The sequence below is a fragment of the Grammomys surdaster genome, unplaced genomic scaffold (assembly GCF_004785775.1).
Source record: "Grammomys surdaster isolate TR1022 unplaced genomic scaffold, NIH_TR_1.0 150, whole genome shotgun sequence".
NCBI classification, from domain to species: Eukaryota; Metazoa; Chordata; class Mammalia; order Rodentia; family Muridae; genus Grammomys; species Grammomys surdaster.
In genome coordinates this window covers 20,679,188-20,693,128 of record NW_021604608.1, presented here as the reverse complement: position 1 = coordinate 20,693,128, position 13,941 = coordinate 20,679,188, and the positions used below count along the sequence as shown (strand labels likewise).

Genomic DNA, 13,941 nt, shown 5'->3' with positions numbered 1-13,941 from the left:
TGAATCTATATATGAATCTCTCTATATACATGAATCTCTCTATATACATAAATCTATATATATATATGAATCTATATATATATGAATCTATGAATCTATCTGTATATGAATCTCTATGCATGAATCTATATATATGAATCTATCATTATATGAATCTATCTATATATATATGAATCTATGAATCTATCTATATATGAATCTCTATACATATGAATCTATACATATGAATCTCTATACCTGAATCTATATATATGAATCTATATATGAATATATATATTTTAGATTTTTTTAGATTTACTTATTTCATGTATGTGAGTACACTGTCGCCGTCTTCAGACACACCAGAAGAGGGCCTCGGATCCCGTTATAGATGGTTGTGAGCCACCATGTGGTTGCTGGGAATTGAACTCAGGACCTCTGGAAGAGCAGTCGGTGCTCTTAACTGCTGAGCCGTCTCTCCAGCCCCTGGATTTTATTTTTGTGCACACATGTGGGTATGATCTATGAGAGTTGGGTCTATCCTTCCACCATTCGGGAGGATCATTTCTCTGAAACTTAAACACTCAGGTTGTCCTTGGCAGTCAAGTACCTTTACCTGCTCAGCCACCTGGCTGGCCTCAAAATAAGTTTCAAAGCCTTATCATCACAGAAGCTAAAAACCAAAGGGCTACAGGTGCAGCTAAGTTGTCACGATGCTCACCCAGCATGAACAAAGCCCGGGATGTGACCCTCAGCATAGAATTCAGTGGTAGTGAAAGCCTGCAATCTCAGCCCCGGAGGAGGACCAGGAGACCCTGTCTCAAGGCATAAAGTGGTTTGCCACTCAAGCATGAGGGTACAATTCAGAGCCCCAGAACCCACATGTCTTAAGCAGGTTTTCTATCACTGTGATAAAACAAGTTACCAAACGTAACTTGAAGAGGTAACATTGAAAAAGGTTTATTCTTACAACAGTTCATTATCTCAAGAAGTCAGGGTAGGAATCTTCAGGTGGGAACTGATACAGGAGCCATGGAAGAATGGCGCTGACTGGCTTGCTCAGACTGCTGTTTATACATATATTCCAGGACCATCAGCCCAGGGGTGACACCCACAATAAGCTGGATCCTCCCACATCAGTCAAGAAAATATACCACAGGCTTGTCTACAGATCTATCTGGTTGGGGCATTTTCCCAGATGGAAATTGCTCGAATTTCCTTCTTCACAAATGACTCAGGCTTCTGTCAATTTGACATCAAACCAGTTAGCACACCACACAAAGCTGGATTCAGTAGCACATGCCTGTAATCCCAGCATGTATGTCTACAGCAAAATGGGAAGCAAAGACAGGCGATTCCCAGATACTCTGGGCCAGCTACACTCATGTAGCAGCAATGAGCAAAAGACCGTTCTCAAAGTGCAAAGACCAACACCTGAGGTTGGCCTCTGTTATACGATGCCATGAAAATGGCGCTTAACCACTGTGTTAAGTCATTAATCAGGAAAACATTAGACAAACCCAAATCGGAACTGGGGAGACAGCTCAGCAGGTGAAGGTCTGGATGAGCAAGTGCGATGAGCCACGTTTGATCCCCAGAACCCACGTAAAACCCAGACGCAATGGTGTGAATCTGTAACTGGGCTCTCCTGCAGGAAGACAGAGACAGGACAGCCGGAGGCTCTCACATGCAGTCCAGCTCAACGGTAACCAGAGACTGCCTCCACCGTGGTGGGAGAGAACGGACACCTGGAGAGCTGTGCTCTGGTCAACATGTGTTCACTGTGCTGTTTGTGTGCCTGCACCCCCTCTACCCCCACTCCCACTAAATCTTAAGGGGAAAAAAATCTGAAATCAAGGGACTTCAAAATCTGAAATCAAGGGATAACTTCAAAATCTGAAATCAAGGGTTAACTTCAAACTGCCCATTCCTTTCAGTCCTGCTCAAAACAATCCAGTTCGTCAAACTGAAGAAAGGCTGGAGCGATGGCCACTGTCCAAAAGAGCCCGATGCAACGTGCGATTCTGATCTGAGAGATGGTATTCAGTGAACAAGGAAACAGCAGGCTAGGGACTAACGGTGTTACCGGGACTGATTAGAATAGGAAACCAACATAAAACATCAATGATACAGAAAACCAGGTGCGCACTTTATGGAAACTGTTCTGAAAATTGCCCATTCATAACTAACCACCCCCCTTCTCTCTCTTCCTCCCTCCCCATCTTTTTCTCTCTGGATACAAGCCTTACTCTGTAGCCCAGGCTAGCCTGAAACTTGTGGCAATCCTACTTCAACCCCCTAGTGCTAGGATTACAAGCTTTGAGTCACGAAACCCAGCCTAAAGGGAACATTCAAATAAGTTACTACAGGTAGGCAGAGAAATGTCAGTGAACAGAAATAAAGTCTGGATCAAACACTAAACCAATACTATTGTGTGGTACTCTTAGCTGCATTAGATGGAAGACATTTGTCTGGGGGCGGGGCGGGGCGGCATGGGGAGAAAATAAAAACCAGTTGATACTCTCACCAGCAGAAAAGTTTTATTCTCCCTCTTAGAGACAAACCACATCCAAGGCCGTAACTCACAGAAACCAAAAAGACCACAGAGAGCAAGGTACAAGACACAGGAGGGGAAGTGCTTAGCCTGGTGCGGCTGTGACAGAGCTCCCTGGTGGCCTGGGTGGGGTGGAAGGGATGAGGCTGTAGAACGCAAGAAGACAGCAGTGGTTCTAAGTGCTAAAGCTGCAAACCAAGGGCAGGCTGCGCGCGTGCCTGCCCAGGGAAGGGGGAGCGGCTGGTTCTCTCTCCCCAGACTTAGGCTGCTTTGCAGAGAGCCACGGCCGAGAAGCGGACCTCTCCCTGCTCGCGCTCAGTGAATTCTCTGCAGACCTTGGCAGCATCCTGAAAAGGAGGGATGGAATTAATATCCAAACACAACCTGTATAGAGAGACATTCCAAAGGGAAAATATTTCCAGTTTACCCTCACTGACTTTAATAGATGTTGGAGGCCAGGGGAAAAAACCTGACTCTGAGCTGTTAGACCCCCAGGCTCGACTTTAACCAGGACTCCCTCACTACAACGACTCCCGGGTTTTGTGTTTTTGTGCCATGTGCCTGAGTTGGTATAACTTGGTTCACGAGTGCTATGAGGTGACCAGATCTTTGATGTTCCAAAGCCATGTCCTTTATAAAGAAGGGTCTGTCTCAATGTACACTGGGCAAGAACCATGGTGCCACCACTGAATTCACAGCAACCTTAGACATGAATCTGTCTTGGAGAAGGCAGCAAGGAGTCTCACTTCCTGCATTATTAGAGGCACTCAAACAAAGGGAGAACTCAAGAGAATCACCCAGCCCAGGAGTCAGTAAACTGCACCTATGGGCCAAATCTAGCCTCTTGCCAGGGTGAACAAACCTTTGGCAGACACAGGTAGACACGTTCATTTAGGGACAGTCTACCAGAGCTTAAAGCTATAGAGGCAGCACTGGACACTTGCCAGAGCCATATGACACAAAGCCTGTGTATTCCCCATCTGGCTCCTCATGGATAACCTTTGCTGACCCCCGCTGTGTGCATACCAAGCACTAAGACTAGCTGTTGTAGCTACTACAAGTAAATACCTCAATGTCTTACATTTTATCCTAAGAAATATCCTTTGTAACAGCAAGATGATTCCACTCTAAAGATTCAGTTTTAGGTTAAAAGGGCCTACAACAGTTCAGAACCGAGTTTGCAGTTGTCACTTTTCTAGCTGGATAAATACATGGTCCTCATGCATCTTAAGGATTTAATTCTTGGAGCTGGACAGATGGCTCAGCACTTAAGAGCACTCACTGCTCTTCCAGAGGGTCCTGGGTTCAATTCCCAGCCACTACATGGTGGCTCACAGCCATCTGTAATGGGATCTGATGCCCTCCCTCTGGTGTGTCTGAAGACTGCAACAATGTACTTACGTATATAAAAATAAATAAATCTTTAAAAAAAAGAAAAGATTTAATTCTTTTAACAGATGGTTTACGTATATAGGCATTTTGCCTGCACGCATGTCTAGGTGTCACTTGCATTCCTGTTGTCTGTGGAGGCAGGAAAAGGGCATCGGGTTCCCTGGAAATGGGGTTATACATGATTATAAACCAACACATGGTGCTAGGAATCGAACCCAGCCGCAAGTGCATCAGCTAAGCCCCTTATTTTAGTTGTATGTCTATGTGTAGGTGTGTGCTTGTTTGTGGGGGCCTTAGAGCTGGAACTACAGGTAGTTGTGAGCTGTCTGGATGTGGGTACTGAGAACTGAAGTTAGGTCCTCCGCATAAGCAGTACACACTCTTAATAGTTGAGCCGTCTCTCTAGCCAAGTGATCCCGAATCCTCTGCTCTTCAATACCAGTAGGTTATGTGGAAAGAAAACAGATAAGTCACACATACCCAAAATTTATAATATATACCCAACAAGGCTGACCTATACCCAGAAGCCTCGAAGGATTAGGGAAGGTGAGGAGAGCCGATATTCCACTCTTTAGTGAGGGTATAACCTGACAAGGAGACAATGGCCACCTTAATCCCACACGAAAGCTTTCGAGCCAACTCTAACTAGAGACGGCACACAAAACAGATTAGTCAGGGATTTTTTGAAGGATCCTGTTTAAAACCATCTTTAAGCCCTAAACAATGCTATTAGCCAACACAACTGTTGCCGGTGTTCCTGGATGTCAGCACACTACACAAAAGCAGCCGAAGGAAGGGTGTCTGCAGTGGAGAGAGGGGCACTCCAGGGATTACCTGCAGCAGAGAATCCTCTGAGCTGGCGCCATGTTTCACCGGAAAAGGCATTCGCCCATCTAAACAAAGAAGCCAGGCGTGTCAGCTTTCCTAGGGATTTTCAGAATATGGTAGCTGCCCAACCCAGAAGGATTTTTAGATTCGTCCAAATGCTGCTACCATTCCAACAAGTGAGTGAATCTCAGAGTTGCAATGAGATTCAAGTGCTCCTGGATGGTCACTGACAATGGTAGTCTACAGCTGATGAGATCACACAGACCCAACCCAGCTATCCTAACTGGAGGAATTAATTATACCCTGTGTTTTGGAGAAAACAACTGCAAAAGTCAGGTAGTCTCTAGGGATCAGTAAAGACTGCTCTGGTTTCCAACTGTCCCTTTGTGACTGCCGATTTTTTCCCACCTCCTTTGCCCTTGGAAGCCTTTAACTCCGAGGTGATGCAGCTGCAAGCCTTTCTCCATTAAGAGAAAATGGATGAGTTTCCCCAAGATGGATATTCCTTTTTGTTGCTTCAGATAGAAATGACGCTCAACAGATCCAAACTCACTTTACAACTTGGGTATGGTGTTGCACACCTTTAATTCCAGCTTTTGGGGAGGCAGAGGCAGGCTGATCTCTGTGAGTTCAAGGCCAGCCTGGTCTAGATAATAAGTTACAGGTCATTTAGTGCTAGGCAGAGACTTTGTCTCAAACAAAAATCTTGAATTCACGTTACAGAAACAATATTCAGGTACTGATCTTTGTGTGAGATGGATATTAAGGGACATTATAAAGGAGTCAGGTGAGGAGTGCCATGAACCCCTAACAACTGATGTCAATCCGTCACTGGTTTGTCACTAAAGCCATTGAGCATTTCAGTTGCCTGAGGAATTAGGTGAGACAGAGAGACAGCCCAATGTCCTCACTGGAATACATATTTCTGGCTACACAATCACTGCATACCTACTGCCAGGAAGTCACGTAACAACGCTGTAAGAGAGATTAGGTCTGAACAAATACATGAAATCACACTGGATTCCAAAGCAGAGCGATACATACCAAGCTCGTAGAGGTGGCCGTCCACGTTGTTGAACAGAATAAAATGGAAATTCACTTTGTCATCTACCTGGAGAGAGTCAAGAAGAAAAAAAATTAATGAGGTAGCAGAAATATTTATTAAAAAATACATTCTCCGGCTAGAGAGATGGTTCCACAGTTAAAGAATATTCATTTCTCTTGTACAGGACCTGGGTTCCGATCCCATCAGTGGTTGGTGGCTCACAATCACCTTAACTCCAGCTCCAGGGGCTTTCTTGCCCTCTTCTTCTGGCTCCAAGAGGCACCAGGCTCACATGTGGTACATATATACACATACAAATACATGCAGGAAATAACACCCATAAGACATAAAATAAAATTTTAAAGAACTATTTCTTATGTATACTGTACACTATAGCTGTCTTCAGACATACCAGAAGAGGACACCAGATCTCATTATAGATGGTTATGAGCCACCATGTGGTTGCTTTGCTGGGTATTGAACTCAGGACCTCTGGAAGAGCAGTCAGTTCTCTTAACCACTGAGCCATCTTTCCAGTCCCCAAATAGATGTTGTTTTTTTTTTTTAATTCTCTTACTATCCAAGTGGAATATACTCCCCAACAGCTTGCATTTAAACCTAGTAAGGTAAACACGGTGGAACGGCCGGGCCAGCTCTGCAGGCCTATGTACTGTATGCTTTTTAATGGGAAAGAGATCAGGCTTGGGGAAGGGTCTTACCTGTCAAATCCAGAAAGCAGAACAAAGTGTGGTAACCCAGCCCCTGGCTTCTAAGTTAAAATTTGCATTTGACTTCCAACTTTAAATCCAAATGGCTCTCAACCTTCCTGACGCTTGTGACCCTTTAATAAAGTTCCTCATGTGGTGCTGATCCCCAGCCATAAAATTTTGTGGCTACTTCATAACTGTAATTCTGTACTGTTATGAATCGTATCTGATATGTAATCCCCAAAAGGTCATTCAACTGCCCAAAAGAGTGTTCACGACCCACAGGTTGAGAGCCACTGCTTCTGAAGGTCTGTTCACACTACGGCTGACTTCTTTTTTGATGCCGGAGTTGAACCCACAGATTCTTACAAGCTAAACACAGGATAAAGCACTGACTTTGTCAGGTCGATTTCTGAAACTCTTTGAGGGGAACAGATCAAATCTGAATGCTATAGGAGGAGAACTTTCTGGTGTCAGCTGGCCTTGGAGGGCAACACTTTGCTGGGCACTGCATTGCTGTTAAGATTCCTGTAAATACCTCACGGAAAACAGAGGCCTGGCTTAGGCCTGTACATGCATTTGTATTTACCCGGCACTGGCCTTCCTGGGCCACGGAGTCATGAGCCGCCTGAATGGCCTGCAGAAGAGAGGAAGCCATTAGCACACAGTCATCCGGAGTCATTTTTTTTTTTTTTTTTTTTTTTTTACAAAGCGTTGCCATAGACGCACACTGTACCTCGTTCTTCTCGAAACACTTGGCTCTGTCTTCGGGGGACATCTTCTCCGTTTCAGACAGAAACTGTTTCAGGACAGACCCATCCTCTTTGAAAGAAGAAAACATACGTATCAGCACAGATTAACCGGTTCGAGCAAGCGCACTCAGACTGCCCACGTAGGCCTTTGCACAGCTGGTCCTATGAACCACCTCCATCTAGAGGCAGCCTTCAGGGATGGGGACGAGGTTGAGGTCCCTTTCCGCAGGCGAGCTTCCCGACCACTCCCTGTTGCTGCCATCGGGCCAGACAGACTGGTCTACTCCTCGGCGTACATGGGGGACTTTGACAGCCCAATTCTTGTCCTACTCATTTCTCAAATCTCTTCACTTCCTTACAGCACTTACATAGTTAAATCATGGACTTGTGGGAGCCTACAGTGTCTGGGGCTGACTCCGTACCACTTCCTAACTCAATGCAAATTTTTTTTTTTTAAAGGCAGGATTTCTCTGCGTAGCCCTGGCTGTCCTGGAACTTGCTCGGTAGATCAGGTTGGCCTTGAACTCGGAAATCTGACTGCCTCTGCCTCCTGAGTGTGGGGATTAAAGGCGTGCGCCACCACCTACCCAGCACAACAGCTACTATATATATGGTGCTACAATAACATTCTAATCTAGTAACAGCTCCCAAATCCAGGTTTTTATCCCAGAAAGGCAAATGGAACACTGATGCCATTAGCAAAAAGGTCTCCGATGAAAATGAAAACCTGTGCTGTCTGGCTTAGAGCCTAATGCCAGCTGTCTTTGAGCTAGACACTGCCCCCGCTCAATGGCGGTTAAGAGTGGGGAGGCAGGAGAGCCAGCTATCATAAAAATAACTGATTTCAGATGACCTCTGTGTGAACTGTCAGCTCTAGATGTAACAAATTCAGTTACTAGGCATTATTTGAAAATCTGGAAGGCTGAGGGCTGGCTCCATAGTAGAGTACTTGTCTAGCCCTGGACTTGATCCTCGTCACTGAGAAGAAAGAAAACCAAAACCTAAAACTGACGGGCATCTTCTTAACTCCAGGAGAAGGACTGAATCGAATTAACTTTTGAACCCTGGCCCTACCATGGTTCTAACATTCCAACACCCTGGTCCCAGGACCACAAGGCCTCACAGAAGGAAAGGTCCAGTACAGCGCTCTAATGTAGCTTCACCACATCCACACTTGAAAAAGAACTAAGACCTAGGTACTTACAAACAAGCATCTTAACTTAAAAAGTACACAAGGGTACTTTTTAACTATAAGCATCTAAGTGAAAATAATTTTGTATATACTTATATGTGTGGTGCAGTGTGTGTGTGTGTGTGTGTGTACATGTGTGGTATCAACCCCAGGGCCTTGTACTGTTAAGACAAATACTCTACAACTGAGCTAGATGTTTCTTGGATACAAGCTCCTCCATGGCCTGGCCTAGGCGCAAATGATCCTGTCTCAATGTCCTGAGTAGCTGGGACTGCATTTGACCTGCAGGAGTACTGGTGCCGAGGATACTCAATCTGAAGCCATTTGCAGCCACTCAAGATAAGACGGCAAATTGCTATTATCTCTTTCTACAAACAAAGTCTTTTATTAACTACCCCTGGGCTTCCAGCATAGCTATGGCCAGTTTTCAGCTACAAAGTCAGAGCCCACGGAGCTCTCCAAGCCTAAAAGGTTTACTCTCTGGCATTTTAAGAAATCTTGCTGATTCTTGGCCTGAATTGCACGTAACTGCTATGTGAGTGTAACCTTCCTTGCTGACTCTTGTGCCTTTCACAGGCGTACAGGCTCAGACCTCTTTCTCCCACATCCCGTTCAGCTTCCACTGGAGGAGGGATGAGGCCCTCCACCTGCTTTTGCTCTCAGAGGCTCCCTTTAGGGTTTTGGCCTACTGCTACGCCTTTCTGTGTCAGCGGCTTACAGCTCTTCTGGTCCTTCTGTCAATTATGAGACATAGAACCACTGGAGACAGAATCCCTATTTTCTGGATGTCACCATTAATTCCTTAGAATTTTGAGCATTAAAATATATATATATATGAGAATCTTTACATTAGCTGGTCTTCAAGTATTCCTTTTCTTTCACCTAAGCCCCATAAAGCTGTGAGAAAAAGAGACAGAAAAACGGGAGCCAACACTTCTTAGAGAATTAGTGTCCCTCAAAACAAACAGCAGAACTCCCCCTTCATGGTACTGTATCTGGATAAGTGGTGGATGTAATTTAACAGGCTTCGAACAACTTTAAAGACATAGAAGCACACACCTCTAAGTCCCAGTAAGAAGCTGAGCCAAGAGGATTGCCTTCAGTTCAAGGACAGCCAGGCTAGCCAACATTACAGAATCACAGTGAGGGTCCATCCTGTCCCACCTGAGTGCATGTGTTTATATATACTGCTGAATTAAATGGTCAGTGTAAGACTGAACTCTTTAAACCCCATGTTTCAAGTTTAAATAGCAGGTGACTCAGATGGTGAGTGGTCCCCCCAAACCTAAACAAGTGGGTTCCCCCAAAACCTCTATCAAGCAGGAAAGGACCCCACAGAGCTCTACTCTAGCCCTCCATAGGCATGCCATGGCAGGTACCCACACTAATTGTTTAAAAAAATTAACATATGACCAAATCATTAAGCCACAAGTACCAAATTCCAGCTTGTCTTGGTTATTGGCCACTGCATGGATCAGCCCAATGGTACCACAGGAGTTCCCGATGGTCTGCTTCATGAAGTAAACTTTAGGGCTAACTTCCTGTCCCTTCAGTTCCTCGATTTGTTTTTTCCTGAAGTTTTCATGCTGTGGATGGGGAGGAAAATTTGTTTTTCATCTCAAAATGAAAATTCAAAAGTAAGCAGATGGCAGCCCAGCCAGTTCTAAAGAGATACAAAGCAGGATGCATGACCAAGACCAAGCACCATGGTTCTAGATGCTGTTGCATGCTCAGAGAACAGTCTGTCTCCCACACCCAAGCAGGCCATGGGCTCCACCCCGATGCTGCAGTGCAGGCTCTGCCTTGGATGCTGCCCAACGTTGTCTAGACACCACGACAACCTTTAGCTAGAGGCAGTGTCCTGAAATCTGCAAACCGATCTCTCTACTCAGGGTTTTCTCCCTTCAGTGAGAATGAGGATTGTATTTTATACAGACTTCTAATCAAGCTTTGATCAATACCCAGTGTTAACACCAGCTGGTGTCTGGTTCGCTATTCTTTAACTGTTCCATTTGGGTCAAGTCAGTGTCTGTCAATAAGGTTTAACTGTTTGGAAGGGGCACACAGATGCCAGAACTTTCCTTCCTGGTTTGTTTTAGGAAAGTAAAGCCAACTGGTACAAGGACTGGACTATGATTTAAATCACACAAAAACAAACAAAAGCAAAAACAACACAAAAAAACCCTAACTTTCATCTTGTAAAAGATAGGGTACTAGTTTATCCTTGCCAGCAATCCAGGGGACGTTCTAACTGGAAGACAGATTAGCAATTATCTGGGAAGCCTGCTATACGAACAGGAGATTTCCTCCAGGCATTGCCAGATTCTTGTACAGTGACTCAAGAGACTGTCCATTCCTCTCACTAGTGAATTTGGAAGACTGAGAAGTTAGGACTTGTCAATCAAAAGCCAAGTGCTACTGCCATGGAAACGCCTACTGCCCATGGCCAGCAGAACTCACAGCACATAGGCCAGCTCCGTCCTGATTCTAGCGGCCTTGTGTTCACTGTACTTGGAATGTATAGAAGATGACAACTGTCCCACGAGAGGGACCGAAACTCAGGTGTTCTTGCTTCTCATTCACTGTTAAGGGCTTTCGCACCGCTTAATGCTAATCAGCTTTCACTGTAAGACAGACTACCACTGAGCTCTTGCAGGAGCAGAATTCTTGGATCTCATCACAAAGTGAACGAAGATGTTCATTTAGGATTTCGCAACGTAACCTTAATAAGGATGAGATGCTTTCTAAACTAGCGTGCGGACAGGAGTCAAGCTATAAGCTTCATTTTCCATTAAATTCTTCAATGTTTTACCCATTATATAGAGAGAATAAGTACTCAATATATGGGGCAGATTAGACGACAGCTAAAAGACAAAACAGTGGCCCAACTAGAATGTTCTCTAAAAAGATCAGCTGGAGCCTAAAAAAAAAAAAAACAAAAAACAAAAAAACCAACGAGACCAGTGAGCAGTTCCAAGCAATCGGCTCAACACTGCCACCTAGAGGCCTTGCCTGAGCTCTGCTTAAAATCTCCAAGTCATCATGGTTCCCCTAGAGAGCAGCTCCAGAAACTGAGACAGTGGGAGAGCGGACTTTGGTTCAGTCAAGGAAGCCAATTGGACATCGAGTGGTAGCAATAAAAGCTCCGACTATAAAACATGTCGCTGAGATCGCCCAAACTACATGTTTGAACTCACCAGAGACCATCTGCTGGGAGGAGGAAGGTCTAGAACTTCCCATATAGCTTAGTTCCGTCAAGGATGCTTCTAGAGCACCTGCCCTTAGGACAGTATTTAATTAACCTCATCCCATTCGGGGTCACGGAAGAGATGCGAATGCCTCCAAGTTTTACCAATCTCATACCCTCTTAAATCATTAGGCAGCTCAGGGCCCACAGAAGGCAGAGGCTGCCATGATTGACTGGACTCCACACCCTGCAAGACAACGAATACCCCACTGTTTTGTCTTTTATCTGATGCATACATCTCTGCACAGTGGAAGACGGAAGGCTGTTTCAGAAAATGAAAGATGTCTCCAGGATTGTGCTAGGGGAGTCCAGCTCATCCAGCCACAAGGTCAGAGAGGTAGAGATGGCCGCTCTGAGCGCCAGTGATTCAGCTTTCTAAAAGGAACGTTCAACAGTGTGCCTGCTGGGAGGGGGGGGGAGGGGGAGAATCTACCAGAAAGAGGGGGAGGGGAGGGGAGAATCTACCAGAAAGGCAGATGGAGGTGGCAAATGAAGAGAACCCTTTTGACTTAAACAAGCCAGACCCTCATCAGTTTACAGCTAGGTGAGAGCCTGAGAACCAAACAGGGACCTGGCCCACTCACAGCCCTTAAAAGGAAACAGCCATCCGAAAGTGGAAGCAAGGCTCATAAATAAATAAATAAATAAATAAATAAGCAAGCTAATTGGAGTTTTTTTCTGGATAAAAAAAAAAAAAAAAAAAAAAAACCAGACTTGGAAGTAATGGCTCCTTCTCCTCCAAATGGAGGCAATAATAATGGCCATCACAATTGAGAGCCCCAATGAATAGGTTATGAAAATGCAGGCACCTCCCACCCGAAGAGGTGGCCTTAACCCCTACGTTACAGGAAAAGGGGCCAGCGTGAGGTAGGAACTCATCCCACAGAACTGCATCCACTGAGACCCGTCTATCACAGACCTCTCCCTACCTGGGCCGTGAGGGGAAACAGCAGCAGCAGGGCGCAGGCAGGGGATGGCACTGAGCCCAGAGTCTCCTCCTCCAGCCCAAGCACGTCGGCGAAGCGCCACTGGCCTGCGACCCCCAGCTTGGCCAACACCTGCAAGGAAAAGATAAGGGCAGCCAGACCGAAAACGCCAGACAAATGATGGGCACCTGCTAGGGGGCGGGGTCAGCACGAGCATCCCTCGTGCCGCCCTCCCACGCCCCAGCCCCCCACCAAACACACACACGGGTCCCCACCCGAGTCTGGGAGGAGCCTCCGCGCCGTCCCACCCTCCGTGCGGCGCAGTGACACAGCACAAAGCTCAGCCCACACGTGGCTCGCGCGAAGCCCTCGGACTAGAGTCTGCTGGCCGTCGCCACGCCCTCGTAGAGCTGTTCCCCGCGCTCGTTCCCGTCTGGGTCCATCCTCCGCCACCTCCCCGTGACCGATCTCTCAAGTCACCCTAAAACCCCTAAATAACTCAGGACAGAGACGACACCCAGCTGGGCGCCCTAGCCCAGCCACCTCCATTGCACAGGGCGCGGCCCGCTGGGCGTCTCCAACGGTGTTCCCGGGGGAGAGGGACAGAGACTGCGCGCCACGCCACTCACTTTGTTCAGCATCTGAAAGGAAAAAGCAAAGAGGAAAGTGTTAATAAAACTATCTGATTCAGCTACCTAGCTGTAGCTAAGGGCCGGTATTTTTCTCCCAAAGCGACCCAGCTGCTATGCTTACCTCGGGGTTAATCTCCATCGGTTTCAGCTGCATCTTGGCGGATCGCACTGGCAAACAGAACCCAGAGGTGCCGAAAAACAGCCGATGGAGCCGCCCAGGCTGCTGCTATAAAGCGCCGGCCTCACTCACTGAGAAAACTTGAGCAGGGGAGGCAGGAGCAGAAACAAGCGGAGGAGGAAGGCCAAGAGGGCTCGAACCCCCCCATGTACCGCACAGAATGGTACAGCCGAGCCCCCAAACCTTGCAGTCTCACTCGCCGGTGAGCTAATCTGGTGGTTGTGGAGATGGGTTTTGTTGGTGGGTGTTCCTTGAGCGCATGGAGCAGCCTTTTTGATGGAGCTTTTAATTTGGGGCGAAATTTCTGGAAACATCCTTTATCGTCTCAATCACTCGAAAGCTCGAGGGTCTCTGAAACATTGAGAAAAAGCACAAAATCAACAGGTATATATATATGTTTAATATGAATATAAATATTTGTCGGTCCTCCTCCCCCCACATCTCGGAACAGTTTGTACTTAACCTTAGACAATCTGTCCTCCATGTTAAATTGAACCTGTGTCCAGGCT

General features: G+C 46.2%; 1 protein-coding gene across 1 annotated transcript; it reads right to left on the bottom strand.

Annotated features, from left to right (window-relative positions):
• Positions 1 to 2,497: 2,497 nt before the first annotated feature.
• Uchl1 (ubiquitin C-terminal hydrolase L1) lies at positions 2,498 to 13,576 on the bottom strand. The gene is made up of 9 exons (XM_028765327.1): positions 13,376 to 13,576; positions 13,252 to 13,263; positions 12,626 to 12,754; positions 9,885 to 10,035; positions 7,242 to 7,327; positions 7,095 to 7,142; positions 5,798 to 5,864; positions 4,760 to 4,818; positions 2,498 to 2,880 (listed from the first exon to the last, which is right to left on the bottom strand). Exons 1-9 carry the CDS (start codon positions 13,406 to 13,408, stop codon positions 2,794 to 2,796), a joined length of 672 nt encoding a protein of 223 aa, XP_028621160.1. The 5' UTR covers positions 13,409 to 13,576; the 3' UTR covers positions 2,498 to 2,793.
• Positions 13,577 to 13,941: the final 365 nt, after the last annotated feature.